Source organism: Ammodytes marinus (assembly GCF_949987685.1).
Source record: "Ammodytes marinus genome assembly, chromosome: 2".
Taxonomy (NCBI): Eukaryota; Metazoa; Chordata; class Actinopteri; order Uranoscopiformes; family Ammodytidae; genus Ammodytes; species Ammodytes marinus.
In genome coordinates, this window is record NC_137231.1 from 13,935,017 (window position 1) to 13,961,675 (window position 26,659).

At 39.4% G+C, this 26,659-nt stretch overlaps 1 protein-coding gene across 12 annotated transcripts in view; it reads left to right on the forward strand.

Moving 5' to 3' along the window:
* The window catches only part of trpm3 (transient receptor potential cation channel, subfamily M, member 3), a gene marked incomplete at both ends in the record, with an annotated part of 142,316 nt that overhangs the window by 18,609 nt on the left and 97,048 nt on the right, over positions 1–26,659 (forward strand). For 8 of the 12 annotated variants that reach the window (XM_080051483.1, XM_080051484.1, XM_080051486.1 and 5 more), the window contains one exon: positions 13,642–13,731. The exons of 3 other annotated variants lie outside the window; for them this stretch is intronic. In XM_080051483.1, coding sequence (XP_079907609.1) covers positions 13,642–13,731 — 90 coding nt within the window. Of the gene's footprint in view, positions 1–13,504; positions 13,732–26,659 lie in introns of those variants that run through there. One more of the 12 variants, XM_080051479.1, reaches the window with a different exon arrangement.

A 26,659-nucleotide genomic window follows, 5' to 3' on the forward strand; every position in this document is an offset into this window, starting at 1 on the left:
TATTTATTTAGATTTCTGTTGGATTAATCGGAGGTATAGCCTAATTAGAGGCAGCCGGCATAGAGTGGGTTGGGTCAACAAGCCAGGTTAAGAACGAGGAAATTAGCCATTGACAGGGTGGAACAGGGGGAATCGAGACTGCTTTAGACCTCACGCTCACGCTCACACTCACTTAGCTCATGCTCACCAAACTGAATGAAATGTTCTGTGATAAGAAAGAAAATAAATCATCTGAAACGAGAAGCAAGACTCTTGAGTATAATTGAACAGAGACGTGCGAGTCCAGCGAGCGATCCCCTGTACGGTGAAAAGTTTAAAACTAAGGTTAAGAACTGGCCACGACACATAGAGTGTTTCTCAAAGGAATTTGGGAGACTGTGTTTGGGACCCTAGACCTTCTAAAGGCCAGGACACACCGGCCAGTATATTGTCAAACGTTTTTAATCGTTGAGCATTTATAGATGATAATGTCGGCATGGGCCACATACACTGTTAAACAAAAAACAAAAAAAAATTCCAGATTATTATTATTTTTTTTCAAAAGGGCACTTGATTGGGCCAGGGGAAAAGGGCAGGTGGACTTTGGGTCTACCTGTGCACGCCACTGACTCTTGCACTAACTGGACAGGACACACAGAAAATGAAAACGCATCTGTGTGCTTTTGTGTCTCTGAATATATGTAAATACGGTGCATATGCATGCACAATAAGTATGCCTTATTGTCAGTAAATACAAGGAACAGAAATGTATGAGGACACAGTGAATCTTAAGTATTCTTATAAACAAAATAAATACAACTTCAATAGTATATATATATATATTTTTTTAATCGATGTATTGAGCTCGAAATCGATACAGATATCGCAACACTAAATATAGCGATATATCGCCATATTGATTTTTTAACACTGGACTAGTAAATATATAGTACAGACATAGTAGATTGTCATGCATTCTTAACACCAAATAAACTGTTATCAACAATAGGCTAAACAACAAACTGTACTATGCTTGGCATGGTGGGCCGCCAAGCCTGGAATACACAGGGGAAACCCTGTATTACACTACATTTGTGAGGAAAAGAATGGCAGAATAACAGCATAATAGTTATGCTGTCGGGAGAGCTATTTCCTTTAAAGTTTGCTATGAACCTCCTTTTCTTCATGAAGTGATTCAACATTAAAAAGTTGAAATCCCTGTAGAGGGACTAATTGTTAGGCTATTCCATAATCTGACCATCCAAACTGCACTAGGGGTTGAAGCACACCAGGATTTGATTTAAATGGACTAAACATTACACTTTTGAAAGCGCCCTAAAATAAATTGAAAGTAGATGTTTAATTTGAATATACTGTATGTGTGCTGTACACTGGTTAGGTGGCTTATTACTACAAAATGATTTATTCTCCAAGGACCGCCAGTATTCCTTGTACATTATTCATTTCCAATTACAGGGACAGAATTCCCATAATTGCAACACGCCGTGTGCTGTTTATGCCCTCCTATGTTTTGGGGAAGTTTGAATATGCTATTTATCTGCATCTGAACACATCCACACAAGTATACACTTACTGTAAATGCGCACACACACAAATCCAACTCAAAGGTCCACATACTTGGCCCGAGTAATTAGAATATTCTAGTATTCGTTCGTTAGGTTGGTATTCAAGGCTCAATTCAGTATTCAGAAGCCTAGTTTATTTCAAGCCTGTAAATGGTATTTAGGATAGCCCTAATACATTGGAAATGTTACCATACTATTCACATGTAGCATGCACACTGTGCGCTTAACTGTAATTGCCATATGCAGGGGCGCAACTACCCACTTTCTGGGAGGTATGCAGACACTTAGCAGGCACTCATTCAAGTGAATGAGAGAGAAGAGGCATTAACTAAGATAGAAAATAACTTAGAGCCTCAAATCTATTGCACCAAATTCCCTTACAATAAACTATTAAGGTTGTGCCAAACAGGATTTTTATTATCATTGCTACACAACCGTCAATCAAACAAATATCACTCTCTCTCTCTCTCTCTCTCTCTCTCTCTCTCTCTCTCTCTCTCTCTCTCTCTCTCTCTCACACACACACACAACTCAGTCATGTGCTGGAACGGTGCAAAATATGATAATAGTGGGAAACAGGTGAGTTTGTTGTTTGGGCGTTGACCTGCTATAATCACTACACTACCATTCAAAAACTGTGAAAACAGCAATAGTCAAAAACTTGAGGTGACACGTTAATCTGCAGTGATAATCCACGAGTCGCGGATTTTCTTTTACGTTCAAAGCAGGGCTTCCGGGTTGATGGTGTCACCCATAGTTTGAATATTGCTTCTTCTTGCAATACTGCATTTAAGAAAAGCTGTTTTCATCTTCAGTTAATCTGATGTCTGTCAGGTTCTATGACAAAACATCTAGATTCATCATACAACTATAATTACATATGTGCTCCTATTCGGTCTTGTCTCCAGGAACAAGTGTCTGAGAGATGTAAATTAAGGATGCATTTCATATGGTTATGCTAAGTGTAAGATCTGGTACCTAAACCATTCATCTAAAAGTGCTTGTCCTTGTTTGCCTGCAATTACTGTATGTAGTCCTGAGATATTTTCTTTTATGGGTGATGCCAAATGTCACATAAATAATTTCTAGTGCAGAGAAAGAGGATTGACTTGCTGTTCCTTTGTCAGACCACCTCACAGCATGAAATATTAAGTAAAGGTTGAATTTATCTGGAGGAAAGATTGTTGAACTTTTACATTATGTTCTCCTACCTTATACCTGTCCTGCTGTTCTCTTACCTACCTTCTTTCAGACCCCTACACTATTAATGTGACGTGCGTGTCTTTTACCAAACATTTAACTCTTGGCTATAGCTTGCCAGCATGATTGATAGGTAGACAGTAACACAAAGAAAGGCAGAAAGAACATGTAGGTGTAATAGTAGGAGGAAAATAATGGCTGCTAACCGGAGAGTGGTGAAATGGCGCTGATTATCCCAAAGAGGAATGTTTTCACAGTGGTGGTAACACAACAGCCTAATAATGCTGTATTATCGGGTAAAGTGAGACAAATGCTATGGGGTAAAGTGAGACAGTGTCTGTGCCATCTTTTAATGAATCCATTATATTTAAGGTAGCAAGGAGACTAGTTTGAATAGAGACAATATGGGCTGGAGGTGAGGGTTGAAGGGGTGTCAGCAAGGGCATGGTTTGGCAGGTATGCATGTGGGGGACAAGAGAGTGACCTTTTAACATCAATGGACTCTAAGTAATATGTCTTTATTCAATGAATGATCCCAATAAAACAAATGCAGAAAAATATTAATCAAAGACTCAAAAGATTGAATCATTATGAATTATATGTTTATTTGATCAGAGTTATTTTCTAGTGTTTAGAAATGTTTTTTGCTTAATTGACCAAACCCCATGATTCTGTTACTAGTCTGACATTAGTTCTGGAAAATGTGCTTGTCAAGCTAGCTGTCAGGATTCTAACTGTTACAACGTGTTGTTATGGTAGTTTCAGAGTGGAAAAAGTAAGTGGATCAGTTTAACGTCTTGATTTCATGGTCTTTCTCAGTTTACCCCTAAGCTGGGGTAAAGTGAGACAAGAATACTTTTTTAAACAATTATATTTTCACTGACCTTCATCCTGAATACATTCTGATAATTTCCATTGCTAGGAAACAACCTGAATTAATGGAAAATATGTACATTTTACTGATAAATCTTTTCAGCTCGCTTAGAAGGTAGAACATGTAAAAAGTGTCACATTACCCCACTCTCCCTACAAATGATGGTGTCCAGAGGCAGGCTAATTGATCTAAATAGAGAAATGTAGTGGTATGTAATAAAAAAATATTGCAAAGGTGTGCCTTAAGAGTGGCCACATTAAAATGCCATGTCTAATCAGCATCTTGAAATGCCACACCTGTGAGGTGGGATGGATTATCTCGGTAAAGGGAGAGTGCCCCGGCCCCAACACAGATTTAGACTGATTTGTGAACAATATTTGAGAGAGATGGTCATTTTGTGTTTATAGAAAAGAGCGCATGAAAAATGGTAGCAAAAACAAAACTGTTGAGTTTAAAAAAAAATTGTTCAGTGTAGTAAGAAAAGGGCAACATGGGAGTGGATTTTCACGTCCGTCCGTCCCACTTCCACACAAAAAAAAATCATGTCCCGGGGCCGTGACAGTCAAAAAATGTATAATGAAATTAAAATGAATACAGACTCCTAGTGCCGTCCTGTTTTTTTTGTTTTGTTTTTTTACCTCTAAAGTCTATAAGCAAAGCAATGTTTATAATCAGCCAGAAGGATTGTCCCTGCACATTGTTACAATGGCTTTTGGTTTAATGTTTTGGTCAACCTTTTCTGAGATTACTATATGTTCTTCTGCAGTTTTTTATTCAGTCACACTTACACGTGCTCGTGTACGTCGTCAGTATCGTTACACTGGTCAGTGATTGGCTGGTTGCCATAACTTAAATTAACTAAAATCGGCTGCCTGCAGCAACCAATAACTAACCTACTAGTAGTGCTATCCTATTGCGTGCAGTGGTATTTTGAAGCGCATTCGTTGGTGCCGCCCCTTGAGTTGGGAAGGTACATCGCAATTCCTGCATCGTTCTAGATGTGGGTCTTGATTTCATGGCTAAGCAATAACAGCAAGCAAGTGGAAGAAGAACGATCAGAGCAGATATGAGAGAATAGAAACATAATAGGGTTTTTATATATTAGAAATGCTAAATGTTTTGTCTAAGAAAATAATAAAAATATTCCCTTTGTCAATGATGAATCCTGCTCCCGTTTACTATTTTCCTGTCCCTACCCAAACATGTGTTGAATAGTGAAAATCCACTCCTGACTCACGGGAATCCAGTGAGAATCCCAAGAAAATGTTAGCTTCTAGTAATGAGGCTTACTGAAATTTTAAAAGATCTTGCAATAGTTTTAGGGATGTTACAACTAGTAGGACATGAGTTATACATTTATGTTTATAAGGGTAAAGACTTACTACAGATATTTAAGAAAGCATTTAAGTTCAATGGGGCATTCACGTATTTACACAAATACTACTGGACACATAGCACAGTGGCTGATAGTGATTGGTAGTGAGTAGGAAGTAGCACATTTTGAGATCTAAAGTATGTATGATAGTGTGTCTGTGCTTGTGTGAACATGTGGTTCCATTCCGCAGGCTAATAATCATTGCCTTTCTCCAGATGGAAGAGTGTACCCGACTCAGCAGAGGTCTTCCTGCTTCCTTAGGGCAAGAGACGTAGGGGGTAGAAGTGTGTGTGTGTGTGTGTGTGTGTGTGCGTGCGTGCGCGTGCGCATACGTTTGTTTGAGTGCTTACGGAGGGAGGTATTGAACTGTCACTTACCGAGCATCCTCCAAGGTATGAGAATCACACAGAGGAGAGGGAGAGGTAGCCAAATTAAATAGAGGCTTTTGGCACCATCAATCTAGAACAGAACTGAAAAACATACATGCATTGGTGGCTGTGTAACTGTGTCCGTTTAGTGCTCATCTTTATGTCAACACTTTTTGGTACCACATGTTTTCTTTTCTCCATGATTGACCCTAAGCACACCAAACTCCAAATGCCAGCACTGCTACCATAAGAAATAGACGTTAGTGTATATTAACTGAGTCAAAACAAAATGGGAATTCAATAATTTAATCAGCAGGATGCTCTGTATCAAATCACAGCTTTCTAAGAGGAAACTGGTGATAGTATTTCTACACTTAAATAAACTATTAACCAGAGCCAGAACAGTAGCCTACTGCCTACACAGCTTTTACAAACACAATTTTGCAGTGGTTTTTTGTTGATGTTTTTTTTAGAAAATAGGATATGGATGCTGTAGCAAACAACAAAAAGTAATTGTTAGACACATCCTTAACACATCTCTTTTTCTTCTTTCCTCAATTCAGTTCAAGTTGTTCAGTTCAATTCAGTAAATTTTTTTTGAAGATAGTACCAGGACTCTTTAAAATGCTAGTTAAACCCAACAACATTCCAAGAATATAGCTCTCACCCAGACACAATCTTAGATTCACAGTTTTGTATGTTGCACAAATACCAGCTGAGAGGATTCACATTTTCAATGAGCGAGCAGCTTCCCTATGCTCCTGGCTTTTCTTGAATGACAGGTGGAAATTAGCTTTTTTCTCACTTCTGTCACAGTGCATATGTCACAGGCTCTATCTGTAGCAAAAATATCTCAAAGAAGAAATGGGCTACAGAGAACTCCCACTTATGTGTAATAAGTAGGGCTGTCAAACGATTACAATTTTTAATCAGATTAATCACAGAATTCTGTGGATTAATCACGATTAATTTTACCATTCGAAATATGCCCGAAAAATTCAAATTTTCTCTGTATATTGATGTATGAACGGAAAGATAAATGACAGAAGGTGGGTATGTACTTTTAAAATTAGTATTTTTATTCATTTAAAATCCAAATGATGGTTTTAATACTGAAAATAAATTTAAATCAAACTAAAATATATACCTACCACACCATAATTCAATCGGTCTCTCTCACTATGTCTTTGGGCAAATATAGGCTATATAATGGCATTCATTTGGTGAATCTATACGTTGTGCATTCTTGAATACAGTTGATTACAGTGTGTGTGTGTGTGTGTGTGTGTGTGTGTGTGTGTGTGTGTGTGTGTGTGTGTGTGTGTGTGTGTGTGTGTGTGTGTGTGTGTGTGTGTGTGTGTGTGTGTGTGTGTGTGTGTGTGTGTGTGTGTGTGTGTGTGTGTGTGTGTGTGTGTGTGTGTGTGTGTGTGTGTGTTTGTACGCGCGACCACATCCTAGGGGACTGTTCATTTGTGCCAGGAAGCCGACGTTATGGTGATGTCTAATCACACACACCTCTGAAAACGGCTTTGTGTCTCTGAACAGAGCCGACAATGTTTCTCCTCCTGTTGCTTCAACATCAACTGCTACCCGCGGCAGTTGATTTTATTTACTATCTATGCCCGCAACACAGATGTGGCCATTAGTAGTTTAAAACACGTCAAGGGCTAACGTGCTGCTATGTTTGGCTGCGCGCAGCTACTGATCCTGGGTCAGCCACAACGGTAGAGTGACTTTAGTGCAGAGCGGGTGGGTTGTACGGGGCGGATCATTCTGCACATGCATTAATTGCGTTAAAAAAATTAACGCGTTAATTCCAGAAATTAATCACCCTGCGTTAACGCGTTAATTTTGAAAGCCCTAGTAATAAGCGGTCACACACTCTCACTACACACAGAAGATGATGAAAGGTAGTTTCACTCCAACTTGTGGGTTGTAAATGATCTTCCTTCCACATTTACATGTAGCACTAGAGCTAAGTGACTTTAATTTGGCGTTTCAATCATGCTGAGTACAGATCAGTATCAAGTTTACCGTATATTCTGTTATGATTCAGGTGTAAAAATTAAATGGTGACAATTTAAATATATGTATATATTTATTGTTTTTCCCTCAACATCTGATACAACTTCTCAGCTTTTAAGCACTTAAGTTATCCACAGTAAATTGGCTCCCTCAACTGCCAAGTTAAGTTCCCATGGGGAGAAATAAATCACTGTGAGAGAAATAAGTCACATCTTGTCTTGTTTTTGCCAGTGTTTTCATACATTTTAACATTGATGTAATTAGAGCACCTAAGAAGAATGAAAGAATAAAACACACTAGACACCACATCAGGTGTGTTGAACTGGTGCTCCCTGGTGGTTAAAAATGTATATGTTGTGTTTTTAGGCAGGACTGAGACTTTATCTGCTCAGTATCCTGATGCATTAGTTATGAAAGGCAGTATGTTTATATTGCAGATATGTAACTGCTTTTTTGAAATAGATTCTAAATTTTTATTTTAGCATAATTTTGGACTCCAGTATGAATGATAGGCTGCGGTGGGTTTTGTGCATTATAAGGCTGCCATCTAGAGTTTGGATGAAGACAGTGCAGAGTGATGCCCTGATCTAGATGTGTTGGTTGAACCATTTAATGGGGTGAGATGGAGAAGCGTGAAGGTTATGGGGGTTAAATCCTCACTGAATGAGGGACTTTAACTTATGTTTGAGCTTCATTTTTGTCAAGGTTCCCTTTATAAAGATACACTTTTCCCTTGGTATTTAATGTCAACGTTTTAAACTTTTTTTATTTTTGTTTTTATTCGTTTTTACATTTTATTTGCACATACTGAATTGATAAGCTAAGCTAGAGCATGTGTTGCATAGGTATATTCAGATTTATTTCTGTTTAAAGCAGCAAAATGTGTATTGAAGTTATTTACAGCAATGCATTGAAGTAGGCAGCATTTGTTGTCATCAACACCTCTGAACCTTCATTGTTGGGATCTCTTTACATCAGATAATCAATTCAAACATGCCAGATCTATAAAATAAAAATAATAGTTCATTTTTGTTCTTAATATCTGTTGTTATGACAAGCATTCGGGTGAACAATGGTTTTGTATCAGTAACTCAGTGGAGACAAACCGTCTGACTAGAAATAGAAATAAAGACAAACTAAATTTGGAACACCAACAGAGATGAAGCACAAATAGCTGGCACATTTTACATTTTGTTGTCAGTGTGCAAGCATTGAAGTCTTTGAGAGCTTAACTACAATGGTTCCTACACCTCTGTGGTTGGTAATAGTATGTGTGAACCAATATATTACTAAATTATATTCTTCCTCTGCTCTTAAACAGTAAGGATAATGATTTACCCTTAAACCTTATCATCTCATACAGTACAGATACATGCTTTATATACTTAATTTTAATTAACCTGAATTGAGATGACTGCTGGCCTTTGTTCCTTACTTGCTGTAAGAGGTTGTCAACAGCGTAACACTTAAAGGCCTACTTCACCGGTTGGAATATGAAGGTGTATTGAACTCGGAGATCCTATTTAGTATAAATGTGCAAAAAAAAAATTAAATTGGATCATCTTAGCCTGAGAAAAGGCAGAAAGAGTGTTTTATGGTCTCACTGTATAACCCTATAGTTTCCTTACTGTGACATCACAGTAAGGGTTAGGATTAACAGGACAGCTGGGCCAAGGGAAGACTAAGGGAAGACTGAGGGAAGAAAAACCTCATTCATTATATTATAATAGTTATTTTATAATTATATAACGCTGGTTCCGTATGGGTGAAGTATTCCTTTAACTATTTATTAATATTACAAATAATACATATATTAAATGTGTTGGTAACACTTTATTTGAAGGGGTATCCATAAGACTGACATAACACTGTCATTACACTGTTATAACATGACATGACACCCATCATGAACATTATGAATAGTTATGACTGTTGTCATAAAGTGTCATTCCGTCAATTATGTCACATTTAATGCATCATCGACATTGTATGAGATGTCTTTGTTATGACAACCTGACATAAACTGAGACAAAATAACTTGTCGATTGTCTTTGTTATGACAACCTGACATAAACTATGACAAATTATCTTGTTGATGTCTTGGTTATGTCGACTTGACATTAAAATCAAATCAAATCAGTTTTATTTGTATAGCCCAAAATCACAAATACATTTGTCTCAGTGGGCTTTACATTTCCTACAATATGATACAATATGACACCCTGCCCTTACACCCTTAGCTCGGCTGAGAAAAAACTCCCAGTAAAAAACCCTTTACCGGGATTAAAAAAAAAATAATTAATATCATAACATGACCTGTCATGAACATGTCATAGTAGGATTAATAATCAAATGTAAAGAAACTGATTCATGTGGTAAGATTACATTAAACTATCATATGCGGAACGTTTTGACATTGACTGTCATGAGAGCTTTATTAAACTGGCATGAATGATTCTGTTTGTCTCGAGTATCGTGAAACAATTTGGACATGACAGGTTTCATGTCATGGTTATGACAGTGTAATGACGGTGTTATGTCAGTCTTATGCATACTCCTTCAAATAAAATGTTACCAATTTGTCTCTGTTGGTTTGGTATTTGGTGTTAAGAGCCTCATTACGTTTAGTTAATTAGTTTTTAGATGTAAATAACTGATATCATACTGTAAAATGAAATTACATATACACATCTTTTTAACTCTATTCATAAATACCTAACATTAAAGTCTTTATAAGAAATAAAGCTTATTTTGTCATCTAGTAGTAAAACTCTTCAGTCATATCTTAAAGGTCACATATTATGCTAAATGCACTTTTTAAATGTGTTCTAACATATCCATGGGTCCACGGTGTGCCGAGAGACTGCCAAAATATAAAAAAATAACAATCTCTCCTTTGCTCACTCTCCCCCTTTCTGAAACCCCCCTCCCCCCCAATATACTCCAGTCAGAATTCTCCTCGTTTCTGACCTCACAAACTGGAAAGCCAGAAGCTTGCACTGTGCAGCCCACACCCCTATTTCTTATTGGTCCACGGCCCTGACAGACAGGGCGAGGCGTATCTGGCTTCGCTTACGGACAAGGGGCGGGAGGAGCTCAAAGATTGTATATTTACGAGGGGAGCTGCAGCTCTTTTAAAAAAATAGGCCATTGTGAGATTAGCTGAACATCAGCATAGTACAATAAATTATCTGAAAGTTTTTTTCAGCAAACAATTAAAGAAAAACGTATTAGGGACCACTAAGACCATATAATATGGTGTAAAATAGTACCGAAAAGTGTATAATATGGGAGCTTTAATACATCTGTAATGAATTCAGAAAATACAATTGGTTTCCTAAAGGAAATCATGGGGCAAGGATTAAATTGTCTTTTCTTTTTATTTATTTTCTATTGTCCTTATAATCACGACTGAACATATCAATGCAGAAAACTGAGCTGTATCAAATAAGAGAGGTAGAGGTGAAGGTGCCGAGATGCATTAAAAAGGAGTTCATGCAATATGACTCAAGTCAACATCCCTGTCTTCTAGGGTTCTTGTTTAGCCACTTTTCATGCATAAATACAGTCCCCTCCAATAGTATTGGAACGGTGAGGCCAATTCCTTTATTTTTGCTGTAGACTGGAAACATTTGGGTTTGACACCAAACGATGAATATGAGACAATAGCTCAACATTTCAGCTTTTATTTCCAGGTATTAACATCTGGATCCGATACACAATTTAGAAGATAGCATTTTTTGAAAAGGAACGCCAAATTTTTAGGCAAGCAAAAGTATTGGAACAGATAGACTTTAAATAAATTAAAGTGAATAAACCGTAATATTTTGTCGCAAATCCTTTGCTTGCAATAACCGCATCAAGCCTGTGACCCATTGACATCACCAAACTTTTGCATTCTTCTTTTGTGATGCTTTTCCAGGCTTTCACCGCAGCCTCATTTAGTTGCTGTTTGTTTTGGGGGGTTACTCCCTTCGGTCTCCTTTTTAGCAGGTAACATGCATGCTCCATAGGGTTTAAGTCTGGAGATTGACTTGGCCAGTCTAAAACCTTCCACTTCTTGCCCCTGATGAACTCCTTTGTTGTTTTTGCAGTTTTTTTGGATCATTATCTTGCTGCATTATGAAGGATCTTCCAATCAGTTTGGTTGCATCTTTCTTTAAATTGGCAGACAAAATGTTTCTGTAGACTTCTGAGTTAATTTTGCTGTTGCCATCATGTGTTACTGTGTTGTTGTCAAGATGCACCTTTACCAAAGTGATGGAAAGGCTAAAGTTTAGAGAAAGAAAGAATCTGCTCATGATCCCAAACATACAAGCTCATCTGTGAAACACGGTGGAGGCAATGTCATGGCTTGGGCTTGCATGGCTTCTTCTGGGACGGGCTCATTAATCTTCATTGATGATGTAACACATGATGGCAACAGCAAAATTATCTCTAAGTCTACAGAAACATTTTGTCTGCCAATTTAAGGAAAGATACAACCAAACTGATTGGAAGATTCTTCATCATGCAGCAAGATAATGACCCAAAACACAACACAGGAGTTAATCAGGGGCAAGAAGTGGAAGGTTATAGACTGGCCAAGTCAACCTCCAGACTTAAACCCTATAGAGCATGCATTTAAGTCTCCTCATGCCAAAGAGGAGACTTAAGAGAGTAACCCCCTAACACAAACAACAACTGAAAGAGGCTGCGTTGAAAGCCTGGAAAAGCATCACAAAAGAAGAATGCAAAAGTTTGGTGATGTCAATGGGTCACAGGCTTGATGCGGTTATTGCAAGCAAAGGATTTGCGACAAAATATTACGTTTTATTCACTTTAATTTATTTAAAGTCTATCTGTTCCAATACTTCTGCTCGCCTAAAAATGTGGTGTTCCTTTACAAAAAATGCTATCTTCTAAGTTGTGTATCGGATCCAGATACCTGGAAATGAAAGCTGAAATGTTGATCTATTGTCTCATATTCATCTTTTGGTGTCAAACCCAAATGTTTCCAGTCTACAGCAAAAATAAAGGAATTGGCCTCACCGTTCCAATACTATTGGAGGGGACTGTATAATGTATAACACAGGTAGATCAGTAAGTAGGTCGTACCCCTCTACACTGCTACTGCATTGAGGTGTTTCATGTGCTTCCATCCACAAGCTCCATTTGAATTCACTCTTTTAGACAGCTTTGACTCTACTTCACTCATTTTCTACCACCATACAGTGCCTTATCACATCTATCCTCTCTTATTCTCTCCATTTTGCTCTCTCTCTCTCTCTCTCTCTCTCTCTCTCTCTCTCTCTCTCTCTCTCTCTCTCTCTCTCTCTCTCTCTCTCTCTCTCTCTCTCTGTCTCTCTCCATGGCCCCTCTTATTTTCCATGCACATAAACAATCATTCTCTTGCATCATGTCTTGCATCCTATCTGTATAGTTTCAATTTCAGTTTGTTTATCAATTGCATTGGATCTTATTTTATGTCTCCACATTCACTCTATCTCTCTCTCTTTCCTATCTCTCTCTCTCTCTCTCTCTCTCTCTCTCCATGTCTCTGTCTCTACATCTTCCATTCTCCCTCTCTTTCTCTCCTCTCATCTTGAAGACAGTAGTGTGCATGCAGTCTCAAACCTAAGCTGTTGCCTGTCAGGCTGCTCCGTTTAATGCGCTACTCTCCTCTTCTCTCCTCTCCCCTATGTGCTATACTGCACCGCACTGCTCTACTCGTCTCTCCTCTACTCACATCTCCATCTCTCATCCTTCTCTTTTCTTCCTCTTTCTCTTTCTCTACCTTCATCCCTCTCACACTACGCTGTATTATCTCTGTTGTGCATTGCTGCACTCTGCTCCATTGTTTGGGAAAATACTCTACACTGTGTTTTTTTTCGCGCCAGAGCTGAATAACCTTCTGCCTTTAGTGGAAAAGGATTGGTGCTCCAGTTTTGGCTTGCCTTGGACTCTTTGGATCTGTGTGGATTGCAGAGGAGGAGAGGGCAGAGAGGGAGAGGAGATTGGGCAGAGAGCTGCCCAGGTGAGAGCTTCATCTGCTCGGGGAAGTAAAGGGTTCAAGGTGGTCGCGATAGTGGTCGATGGTTGTCCGCCGAGGGTCATGCCCTGGGACTTGTGTGCTTATCGGCAGTTGGAGTTGGAGACCTTCTCCCATTTTTGCCCCCCTAGTGGGGCAACATTGATCCTGGTGCCGGGAAAAGCTGCCGGTCACCAGTGGCTGCAGCGTGAAGAGTGGGCACCATGAACCAGCTGGATGCACCACGGCCAATCAACTGGACCATCAGAAAACTGTGCCATGCAGCCTTCCTGCCATCTGTACGCCTGCTAAAGGTAAAAATACTCAAGGGAAGGAATAATGGGAATGAACTAAAAAATAGATGCCCAGGGAGATGTATAGTAAAATATGTCAGGCAGCCCTTATTAACCTATTACTTTCCAAAGGAAGATAACTAGAAAATGAAAGCTGTTAAAGCTGCTATTCAACATCTTTGTCTTGCTTCGAGTGTACAAAGAGCATAACCCAGTGGATATAAGGAAGAAGTTAAGAAGGGATGGAGGGAAGGATGTAATGGAAAATGAACAGAAGTGTGTCAAAGCTGGCCGCATGACACTCAGAGGTGAGCATAAAGCTTCTCAAGTGGGGGGATGTGCAGAGTGAAGGTTAAAAATGGAGACAGGAAAAGCTGGAGCATGCTGTTCAAGAGATACACAGAGAGTGAAATAGATAAATGGAAAAGCAGTGACATTGAAAGTGTGTTGAAATATAATGAGCAAGAAACTAGAAAGACAAAGTATGGTTGACGAAAAATATACTGACAAGATATGAAGAAATCAGAATGTGATAATTATTAACACGGGTCCAGTGGTGGAAAAGGCGAAGTTGAAGAGAACAAGCAAAAGGAAATAAAGAAGAGAAAATGAAAGGTAGAAGGTCAAGGGAAAAGGCGGCATTAAAGGCAAGAGAGAAATTTGTTGGGAAGGGTAAGCGGAAAGGTTAACCTGTACATGACGGAGACGACTGAGGAGATTTAGGAAAGAGGTGGATGTGCAACATCAAATCAAAGTAGGCAGTTGCAAAAATGAATTTAACAATGCATCTCATTGTAAAGTATGTCAAATGTCGGAAACCACACCATTTCACATCATCACCTGAGCAGAGATGTGTAATGCACTGTGTGAGTGAGTATTCCTGTGTATCTAAGCACATGTTGGTGCGTCTATATGTGTTTAACCTCTTGTGGCTTTATATGGCTTGCTTACAGACATTTGTAGCTGAACACCTCAGCCTTATTCATAATTTGCTTTTTATAGACCAGTTGCAGGCACTCTGTAAGCAAGGCTATTGTAGGAGGTCTTGAATGCGTGTTCTTCTCTCCTTTGATCTGGCTTTTTTAAAGTCTCACAAAACAGTGTTGATGTAATGTGAATCATACAACCAAAGTGCCTGGGCTCACATGTCAGGCATTTGCATTTGTGAGGCCTGATTAAATGAATATTATTCTTGATTGAATGTGCATAGGGTGTGTTTGTGTGTATGTGTCCGAGTGTGTCTGAGAACGGATATGTCTGGTTGTTAACACATGCTTAAAGGTGCAGTCAGCGATTCTGGAGAACCCTTGTTGTTAAAATCACTTTTTTGTCTAAATCAGACATAATCATCTCCTCAAGATCCGCTACCTGTCCCTACTGTGTATTTACTGATTTTGACGTCAAGTGACTCCACCTTTAACTTAAAGCCATTTAAGAGTGAGACTTGTGGGGGTTAGTGCATTTAACACTAAATAAGGGATTCCTTCTGTGTGCTTACCACAACACCAAAGTAAGTTTTTTTTTGGAAGTGAGGACTCCAAGCTGGTAAACAGAATATGTTAACATCCTACATACCCTCTATGTGTCCTACTGTGGTTAACAAAGCTGCTCCAGATGTAACAACATCATTACAACAGTGTTGTATGTGCTGTTTAGCTTGGGAGATACTTGCTCATATTAATCCAAATTCAGTTGTAGTACAATAGTATTAAAATACTTTATTTTTACTGTTAGTGCTTAAAAAAGCTGCTACACAGTTTTGTTGTCTGCAACAGCTGAAACTAAAGTGTTTCCTATATTAGCTCAATGAAGCTTGAGGCAGAGCTTACTGTATGTGAACTCTGATAGAGATATAACAGGCTGTCAGTGTAAAATCAACTAAATAGGCCTGTCATTGTTGGAAACTTCTGCTCAACAAGCACTTTACTCCCATGTCCTTCTATCTTATTACTTGCCTGCTGCTGCCAACTGCATAATTATGCTTGTGTGCAAGTGTGACTACAATTTATAGGCTGTCAGAGATTTTTCCTGTCTTTCTTGGGCAGGGAAATACTGTATGTCTGACAGATTGTGTGTGTATGCGTGCCGTGTGTGCGTTTGTGCGTAGGTGTGTGCTTGTGTCTGAGCACATGCTTTGTGAGAATGTGAATTTATAATGCAGTGCTACAGGCACGTTGCAAATATGTACTCTTCCATTGCTAGTGGTGTGAGCACGTGATTTGATTACCCTGTGATCTGCTCAGAGTGGGAGGAACAGTTACAAAAAGTAAGTTTGATAAGAGAAATTAAAAATATATGTTTTTCAAATTAAATTAACAATGAAAACCTCGACAACACGCCAAGGAATTTTACTGTGTACATCATAGAAGCACTACCACCATAATCCGTGTACCTTCCGTTCAATCCATATCCGTTTGGAAATCAAAACACGAAAAACGAAAAAAAACTGTTTGATTTCATTTTTTAATTATTTGTTTAATTTAAAAAAATAAAAAACGGACTGTTTTATTAAAAATATGCCTGTAAAACATGAATTGATTGCCATTTCTTATTTTTTATTTTCCATGTCGCCCTTTACATACGAAAATGGGAAAGGAGACAAACAGAAAATGTAAGAAATGTGCATTTTCATTTTTGAAGTTCCAAATAATAATTTATATTAGTCAGCGGTTTAAACTGTGTCCCGCTGCCACAATGCCACGAGCTATGCGCGGCCATCGCCGTGATGGCTCTGACCCATAGACTGTTTTCTGACCGTGGCTATCTCCGTCTTTTAAGTAGGCTAAAGCCTCTTGTCGGTAGTGGAAACGCATGGCAGATCTAGTAGGGTAACCCTGCCGAACCGTGCCGAACCGAACTGTGCTGCTCAGAGGAAACGAGGCATGATCTAAACAGCGACAGACATACAGCTGTTGATCCAGATCGAAACGAGACAAACCACCAAATGTTTAATCTTTATTGAGAGGGGAAACACATTTTGGCTGGCTGCCATCAAGAGCCTTATTTTACAAAAAGCTCAATTCAGATAGCCTATAGCAAACATGGACAAAATATAGCCTAGACAAGTTTCTTCTTTCCTCGACACACACACACACACACACACACACACACACACACACACACACAGACGCGCGCGTGCGCGCCCTTAAACTGGGTGATTGCCCACTTTGACTCGACAAGTGAAGTGAAGACAGGGAAAAAAGAGAGACAGAGACGACGATCGCCTCAGACGCAATTTTCACTCGTGGACCTAACCAATAAAAATGCTTTCATATGCAGCTGTCTGCACTGGGGCTTATGCCTCAGCTGATCACGAGTAGCCTATCAATAACATTATCAATAATGTAGGATGTGTCCTTCAGTTCCCAGTGCGATGCTGACGTCCGCACGTAATCGGTGATTAATGAATGAAGAGTAAAACAAACATTTATCAGATGATTATGAGACCCAAGGCAATTGCCTACCTTTGCGCAATGGTTAAGTTCGCCTCTGGGCGCGTGCGCACGCACTTCTTTCACTAAATTGAAACATGTATTTTTCAAAATCGACATTTAGGCCATTATTCTCATATTTAATATCCTGGTCATGAATTGTGATTAAAAATGGATAAAAACGTGTTTTAGTATAATATATAATGTAGATGAGAGGATGATTATCAAAAAAACAGGTCACTTTTCGTTTTTCGTGTTTTGATTTCCAAACGGATATGGATTGAACGGAAGGTACACGGATTCACCATATCTGTCTCTTCAAAGCTAACCAAAATTGCAATCAATTCAAACACACATTCACATGCTCACACGCACACACACACACACACACACATACACACACACACACACACACACACACACACACACACACACACACACACACACACACACACACACACACACACACACACACACACACACACACACACACACACACACACAACCTAACCTGCTGATACAACCCACACACACACACACACACACACAACCTAACCTGCTGATACAACCCCAGAAGTGGTTCCTTTATGTTATCAACATTTTTGGTGTCTTCTTAACCTACTTCTGTTACCCTTAAGCTAAGCAAGTAACGAGTTGAAGTATTTTTGTGCACCTGTGTGTGCTTGAGACATACCTAAGTCATGATAAGAAATTGATCATTAAGCTCATAACATTGAACTTAGTGCATGTTGACTGTTTGATGTCTTGTTGATTAGAGAAACACAAACCTGGTGTAAAGTTGTTTATTCATTGTTTTTAGGTACTATATATATATATAATACTTAATTGTGTCTGCAAAGGTGGTATTGTATTGCTACACTTACTCAGTTTGATTAATAATCCTGAACTGACAATGTATCAAGTTTGTACTGACATGAATGTTCAACAAGTTATCGAAATCATTACAAAACATTCTCATTGAACTTTAAAATGTCAAGCAATTGGTAAAGTGCCACTTCACAGAAGAGTAATGCTACTATTAGACTAGAGGGGGAGAGGTGTTTCCTGGACTAGGACACCTAAAAAAAGGAGGCGAAAACACGCCTGTGGTTTGTCTCTGGTTTATGTACTCTAATCCTGTTTGTCAAGACAAAAAGCCACGCAGAATCAGAAGAGTCATTAATACAGTTAGGGATTCATTGTCCCTTCGGTGTGAATTGGTGGCATCATGGAAGTCTAAAGTAAAGTATATAATAATATATTATATATATATATATGATTTCTTTATTAAGGAGTGCAGTTGGAGTCTTTTTAAATGATACATCAGAAAACAGTGCCACGCCTCTGTGCATCTTTGTTTTTATTGTTTAATACATTGGTCGGTAACAAGTGTCTGTTGAAATCTGTTCAGTTTGATATGATACAGTGCTTAAAATATCCTATTACTGTTTAACTAGAAATCAGATGTAACGTGATTTTTGGAGCAGATTTTTCTGTACAACAAAAGCTGGGCTTCATTTACACATTCTGAGAAATCATAAAGATTGGGACTGCAGGAATTGTTCCAATTACGAAGCTCTCGGAAACCACTAATTATCAGATTATATTTGCCATGTTGTGTGACAATAGCATCCAAAATATGAACATTATATTGGAATATTTGAGTACTTAGTTTGTTTGAGCAGGGGAAGCGTAAATAAATAATTTAAATAATGAAAATGTTATGTGTTGCAATAATTTTATTCCAGATTATAATAATATCTAAAATCTTAACTACTGTTAGTTCTTGTATATGTTAACATTAAAAAATAGTTACAAACTGATATTACCGTAAACAAATAAAACCATGGATTACAAATCCCTCCAAAAACTACATACAAAAACCAAAAACAGTCATCATGTCTTCAGTACATGTACAAAGGAAACAAGCTTCCTATCCAATTTTTCTGTTCACTTAGGTTTTACAGTAGTTTGAGGTCACTATAGTTTCTCTGGAAAATCTTTCTTTCTTTCCCCTTTCACTCACTTTTCCTTTTTAAACAGAGTTCAAAGTCATAGTGTGTCTTGAGCTTGCTTGTTAAAGTCTCACATACAGCATTCTAAGTCTCCCTTAGAGATAGGGTGAGAAGCTCAGTCATTCGTGAGCAGTGGCGTGCACAGACATTTTGGGGGGCAGGTGCTCATTGCAAAAAAAAGGGCACACTATATTCTATCGATGAATGACCAAATTATTTTAAGGGTACTTGTACAAAATCCCCCCCTGGCCTCATGACTTTTAATACCCGGCCACACATAGAGTGTTTCTCAAAGGAATTTGGGAGACTGTGTTTGGGACCCTGGACCTTCTAGGGGGGCCCGGGTGAATGCTCCCCCGGAAGAAAAATTTGAACCTTTTAAAGTAAAATTCATCAATCAGGTGCACTTTGAGAAGAAAGCTAAGGCTAAATCACCTGTGTCAATGTGGGCTATTTAGTACTATTTTCTGGAATAATTTGGAGACACAGAATTACTTTGGAGACACAGAATTACCAAAAAGCAGGAAACCAGTCAGCTTCGTATTTTTTAAAATAATCCCTTATCCCGAATTCTCTCTTTGAAGTCTTCGTTAGGCCCTTGATCTCCGTACTAATAATATCCTATTAAGGTAAATACAAGATTACTGCAAGTCTTGTAACATAGAAATAACTTATGGTTGGGACAAAATAATATAATTAGCTTATATAGCTTCTTGACTGATTTAGTACCACCAACCCACTTTGCGTAGTTAAAATAAAATGTGTGGACAGCTTTTAAGATATTTCAATAACATTTGAGGAACAGTTGAACATGAAAAACCTGAGCTTTAAAAGGCTCTGAACAGCTAACATGACTCTGGTCTTGACTCTGACCTTTCATCTTCATCTTCATCTTCATCTTCATCTTCCTCCTTGCTGCTGGTGGATGCTTTCATCCAGGAGAGCAGAGAGCTGTAGCTCCCTTTCTTTTTAACCTTTCCTTTCTAGGCATTATACTGCAATTTTTAAATAAAAAGAGACCAACCATATAAAATAAGACTGCTTGGTTACATTACAACCAGGCACAAGGCTACTTTTCTGCAGGCAATTGGGAATTGCCTGTTTGTCATTAATAAATACTGCATGTGCTAATTATATAGCCTAAAGTAAACCTAAACAACACTAAATATTCAGCATACTGATAGATTCACATGCTGTACCAATGACAAACTCCGCCGACATTAGTTGTGTTCATCACGTCATATCTATTTTTTTTTAGCTTGTTAAACAGGACAGGGCTAATTTATGCTCAGCTGTGTGGCGCTGCATGATAGAGGCTACTTTAAAACAGAGACAAATAAATGCAAGTTATAGCTTGGCAACTGAGGCTTAGGGGGCAAACAATACACTCTTGACTCCATTCAATGTATGTGTTACCTCGCTGGTGGGGCAGGGCAGGCCGGGGAGTAGGTGTGTGTGTGCAGCAGCTGCGGCAACGCGCCTCCGTTTGTGTCCGCTCTGCGAGTTCACGTTGACAAAGGAAGTGTGTGCGGAGGAGGAGGGGGGGGGGCATATTTATTGTGGCATTATTGTCAAACGTTTTTAATCGTTGAGCATTTATAGATGATAATGTCGGCATGGGCCACATACACTGTAAACAAAAAAATAAAAAAGGGCACTTGATTGGGCCAGGGGAAAAGGGCAGGTGCTTCAGCACCACTTCAGGTCTACCTGTGCACGCCACTGTTCGTGAGGAACTCGGGGCAGAGCCGCTACTCGTTTTCATTGAAAGGAGCCAGTTGAGGTGGTTCGGGCATCTGGTAAGGATGCCCCCAGGGCGCCTCCCTAGGGAGGTGTTCCAGGAGCGTCTAGCTGGAAGGAGGCCTCGGGGAAGACCCAGGACTAGGTGGAGAGATTATGTCTCCACGCTGGCCTGGGAACGCCTCGGGATCCCCCAGTCAGAGCTGGTTGATGTGGCCCGGGAAAGAGAAGTTTGGGGCTCCCTGCTCAAGCTGCTGCCCCCACGACCCGATTTCGGATAAGCGGTTGAAGATGATGATGATGATGATGATACAGCATTCACAACATTTCAATTAAAACAGTATCTGACTAATGAGCTAAAATGAGAACATAAGCTACCAATTACCACATAATTCCTTTATTCTGGCACAACAAGACTTTAAATTTCCTATTTGGCAGGCTTCCATTAAACACTATTAAGAAGTAATACAAGCTGTATGCAAATTTTTCTTCTGTGCTCTCTGAGACATCTGGATGTATAAACAAGAAGCCAGCTTGAGGAAACAGTGTTTCGTCATGCTGTTTTTCCTCCCGTTTCTAAATGCTTTGGTCCTGAGTGAACGCAACTCATGACACAGAATTACTCTACCTACCAGTCAGTTGCTGAAACTTTTATGAGAAGCAATGCTTAACGGGCCTGCGGTTTTAGAATAAATGTATAATTTGGCAACCACTTCTTGCTTTCACTGTGGAAATGTCTCACAAGCTGGTGTACAACATCAGTGTCACACACGCACATAGAATCACACGTTAAAATGCAAATTCTATATCCATCCACCCACTGTTCCCACCTTTCAGCAGCAACCTTGACACTAGCAGTAGAGTTATGAGCACTGAACACTGACCTTTGACCTGTAAACTGTCAGGAGGAATTATATGCTGGTGATGGAGGGCTATCTAATTATTTATAAGGACAGTAAGTCATGAATCCTCTTGATATGCTTTATGAACACTATCGCAGAAAGTGGTGTCACTTGTATGGAGAGAATTTATAGTGTGCATTAATATATGTTGCTTGTCTGTGTGTGTATGTGGTTTGTGGCTGTTGGATTTTATGTGCAGCTTTATGTTCTTGCGTGTTTCCTATAAACCCATGTTACATTTACAGTACCGCAGAACCTAACATTTGACGTTTTTCATTATCATTGTTCCTCACCATGTAGACCTACAGTATTGATAAGATTGCATTGGAGAAACTGACTTTGATTCAGAACACCAACATTAAGAATACAGCAATGTTTCTATTCATGAGAATGTTTTATTACTAGTTGGAACAGTACATGATGAGGAAATTATTAAAGTGCGAATAAGCATAATTTGACTTTCGCTTTCCTGTCATGCCTTAGATGAAAAGATCAATACCACTCTCATTTCTGCCTGCTCAATGTGAAGCTTTAGCCCGGCACATTTTAGCTTAGCATGCATAAAGACAAAAAAACAGGAAACAGCTGGCCTGGCTCAGTCCGAATGTACAGTACATACACTGCAATGTGTAATATTTACCCTACGGCAGGGCTTTAATGCAAACATTTTGCGCTTTTCCTTTAATACTCGATACAATTTAAAGGTATTGCCTTCAGAATCTTTGCATAAAGCAAAGTTTGGAAGTTGTTTTGATTCAGGACCTTTGTTAGGTTAACTCTTTGATTTGTTAAGTGTTGCTGTTGTTGTGTGAGCTTTGCCTAGAATGTGGAATGAGGGTATTGAATGTAGAGTGTTGGACTGTGTGTATATGTATCAGAATAGGGAACACCCTATTCTGATACATATATAATACATCATTGCATATTAGTTCTTAATAAATGATAGAGAGTTCATTTACAACTCATGAAAAGGTGAACATAGATCAATAAATCCACCAATCAATGCATTTCCATTGAATCCCTGTCACATATAATTGTCAAGGCTGTTATGATAATACAACGGCATACTGGGATTTGAGGGGGTGGAATATTGAATTTTCATCAAGCCAATGATGAATGAATGAATTAAATTGCAGTTCATCGAGTGGCCACTAAAAGCAGGTTTCAAAACAGAGCAATTTCTCATTGACTCCCACTTTAAATATGCCGTTTTCATAGCATTATTAAACATTTGGGGTGCAGTCTCTTGAGTGACAGCTAGCCTCCCGTTGGCCCTCACTTCGCCTCGGAGGTATACATCAGCTAGAAGGGCGTATCTCCCTCAACCCAACTTAACATCAATGCCCTTTTTCGGTAAGAGGAAATGAGGCGGAGTGAAAATCTGACAAGATGCTGACGCGCATATGCAAGGACAATTGGATGCAATTGGAATAACTGAGGTCAGCCCGGATGCTACATCCATTTCATATACTATCTATGATTTTCATCCTGACCTCATGAGACCACATTTAGAGGCTCTTATATTTTGAGAGTTGAATCCGTACTTTTACTGAGGCTTGTGTAATCAGTCAAGCTATTGTTCAAGTTAAACTGAAGCCAGCCAATCATTGCTACTTTTAGACACACTGGCCCTCATTTATCAACCGTGCGTAGACCAGAAAAATGGGTGTACGTACATTTCCACGCAAATCTCGGCATTTATCAATATGGACGTGAGCGTAGGATACGCTCAAATCCCACGCCAGCTCTCAGCTCGTGTACGCAAGTTTGTAAACAGCATGGACTCACAGTGCAGGCTGTGCCGGGTAGCTGATGACTTTGTTGGACAATTATTAGAAGGTAATACAAATGCAGTGTTTGCTCAGACCGAAATAAAGATATTAATCACTTAAAATTGTGCAGCTTATGGTGTGCAACTGAGTAGGAGAGCTGATTCAATAGTGCGCACACCGGCCACTTAGGAGCGCTGCATGGGACTGCGTAAGGGCAGTTATCTTCGACTTGGAGCAGCTGGGGGGACACTGAGGCACGGGGGCTGCATTCATTCAAAATGTTAGCCTTAGTATTAAATATAGTAGGCCTACACTGCTCTTTATGATAAAAAATATACGGCACAACATTCAACTTAACATTTTATTTATTTGACGCACTTTTTAGATGTTAGTTCCTCTTTTAATGTGTCATTGATCGCTTAAGCGAGCGATTTATTTCCACCGTTAACCGGCACGTTTTTCCGATCTGCTAGTGGAGCAGCTCAGCAGGACAGTGGGAGCTCGCACAGCTGATCGTTGCCGGGTCGGCTTGTGCAGCTGACGGCCGGGCTGGCCACTCGTGCCAAGCGCATGCTGTCATACAGTACAGTATTTTTAGTTTTTAAACCCCTTTTGAGTAGTGCTATCTAAAAGGGCCAATACATTTTAATCATTCAAATCTCTGCAGACGTGTATTTATTTTGTGGGGACTATTATCGGACAGTTGGTCCGTCTTTTTCTCCTCTACCACTTATATTATGCCCGCACGTTGGTTGCATTTCAGAACAGCAACACACTTTTTTTAGTGGCGATTTTTGAGTCAGACCACTTTTTCTTCATCTATGTAAAGAAATGGCGACATATAGGCCTAATTGTATATGCTGTTTTATAGCATTTGAGCGCTGGAGATCGTTTGTTGTCAACATCAACGCTGTTGACCGCAGGAGTTATTTCCTTCCTAACTGCTGCCTTCTGTCGTTCTTTGATGCCGCTTGTAATGCTCCGAAATGAAACTCTTTTCTTTTCTACTTTCGCTGTTATTCTGTCAATTTCTACTTCAGAAAAGTTCCTCTTCTGTGCCGTAATGCACGTATCCATGTCGTAAAACCTCTGGGCGAGGCCTCTAAACTGAGAAAATATAGGGGCGTGATACGATTGTTTTCAGCCGCCGCATTTATCAATAATGGCCTGGCGTACGCTGAGATTGGCGAGATACGACTGTTCCCACGCGATACCTGGCGTAGGGAGGTATTTGTGCCAGAATCTGCACCAGTTTCCACGTAAATTTGATAAATGAGGGCCAATGTGTTGAAATGCAGCCAGATTAGTTGACGTATCAAAATCAGCACCATGGAAAGCGACTGCACAGCATCTAAGCTAGTATGGTTAAACATGACTATAAATCATTATAACAACGTTTATAGGTCATAAAAGTCAAAAAGTATCATAGGTCCTCTTTAAACAAAATGCTTTGATCTGAAAGAGCATTGGAACAGAGCACTATCTCTCTCTCTGCCTGTCCTGCCTTATGTAATGTCTCATTTCGTCACTCTCTTGATCTGCCTCCTCTCAGTGTTTCGCTCTCTGCTTCAGCATCCACCAGTATCAATGTCACTCTGCCTATTCCCCTTTTCTCCATCTCTGTATTTATGCCATCAGAATCTACTGCATATCTATAAAGAAACAGTTATGATCAAACTCTATCACTCTGACATTACTATATCTGTTTTTATTCAAGGTGCTTAGGTTGAGTCATCTGTCTGACTGTCTCCTGCATAAGTAATTTGTCATTCTGGGACATACACATATCAGCTTCCGTAACAAGAGTTGGATAAGAAGAGTGCTACAACTCTCCTGTCTATCCCTAGTAGTTGTGATGCACGAGCCAGGGCCTGATTAACTTAGCTTAGCATAACACCACTGCTGGTTGCCTGGCAACCCCACAGTAGCTGGGGTTCAGTCACTTTGCTTTTATGGGCATTTTGAATTATTGCATCAGAAAAGAGTGATAGAAACGGTAAAATCCTCTGATTCACCTGAAGTGGTTTTTGTCTTTAGTGAAAAAGAGTAGCTTAATAGATGGAAACAACTTTGTCGAATACGTTCTGACAGAAAATTTAACTGGCGTGACTGATCATCGTTTTCTGATCAGCTGTATTGCCCTTGCTTTATAAGTGGTGACCTTGAATAAACAGGTCACCACTTATAAATTGGTGACCTTGAGATAGTAGTGACCTTGAATTGATTTGAATTTACTGAAATGGTTTAAATAAGACGGACCAGGTCACCACTTTATTTGAGGGGCCACAAACATGTTGAAGTCATGAAAAATTAATGCTTAGTCCATCATGATTGCTTCCACTTTGGTTCTGAGTCAGAATGATAGTTTCAATGGAAGGGTATTACTTCTCTTGCAAAATGGAGGAAATGTCAGTACCCTGTGGAGACATAAAAATGTTTCCAAAGCTGAAATGATAAACACATTTGCGCGCTCAGACACACACACACACACACACACACACACACACACACACACACACACACACACACACACACACACACACACACACACACACACACACACACACACACACACAATTCATGAATAACAAGAAGGGTCTTTGAAGATCAGCTATAACATTAAGCCTCGATTTTATTTTTTATCTTCTGAAAAATAGGCTGGATTCCTGTGTCTCACTATTTCTCTCACCATATGTAGACCACATGTATGCAAATTCTCCTGTCCTTCTCTGTCCCCTTCTCCATCTTTACTTGCTTATTTAAGCTTGTAACTCTTTGCTTCAGTCTCTTTTTACTTCCCATGTTTCCTCCCAACCTCTTACCATCTATCACTCTAATTTATGCCCGCTTTTAATGGAATGAACAGCTTTAAATCTTACCCCGGGAGTCCTAACAGCTGCATTCATTGAGTGTGCACGGACTTTTGGATGCATACATCTCGATTTGTTTCCGTATATATAGTTGTTACCATTGCATGGCTAAGTACAACTTCTGTACAACAACCGTCAGTTGGACATATGCGGAAAAGAGGTGGGCACAGGACTGAGTAAAGAACAGTGAAGGTGTAAGAGAATGTGAGAATAGGCCAA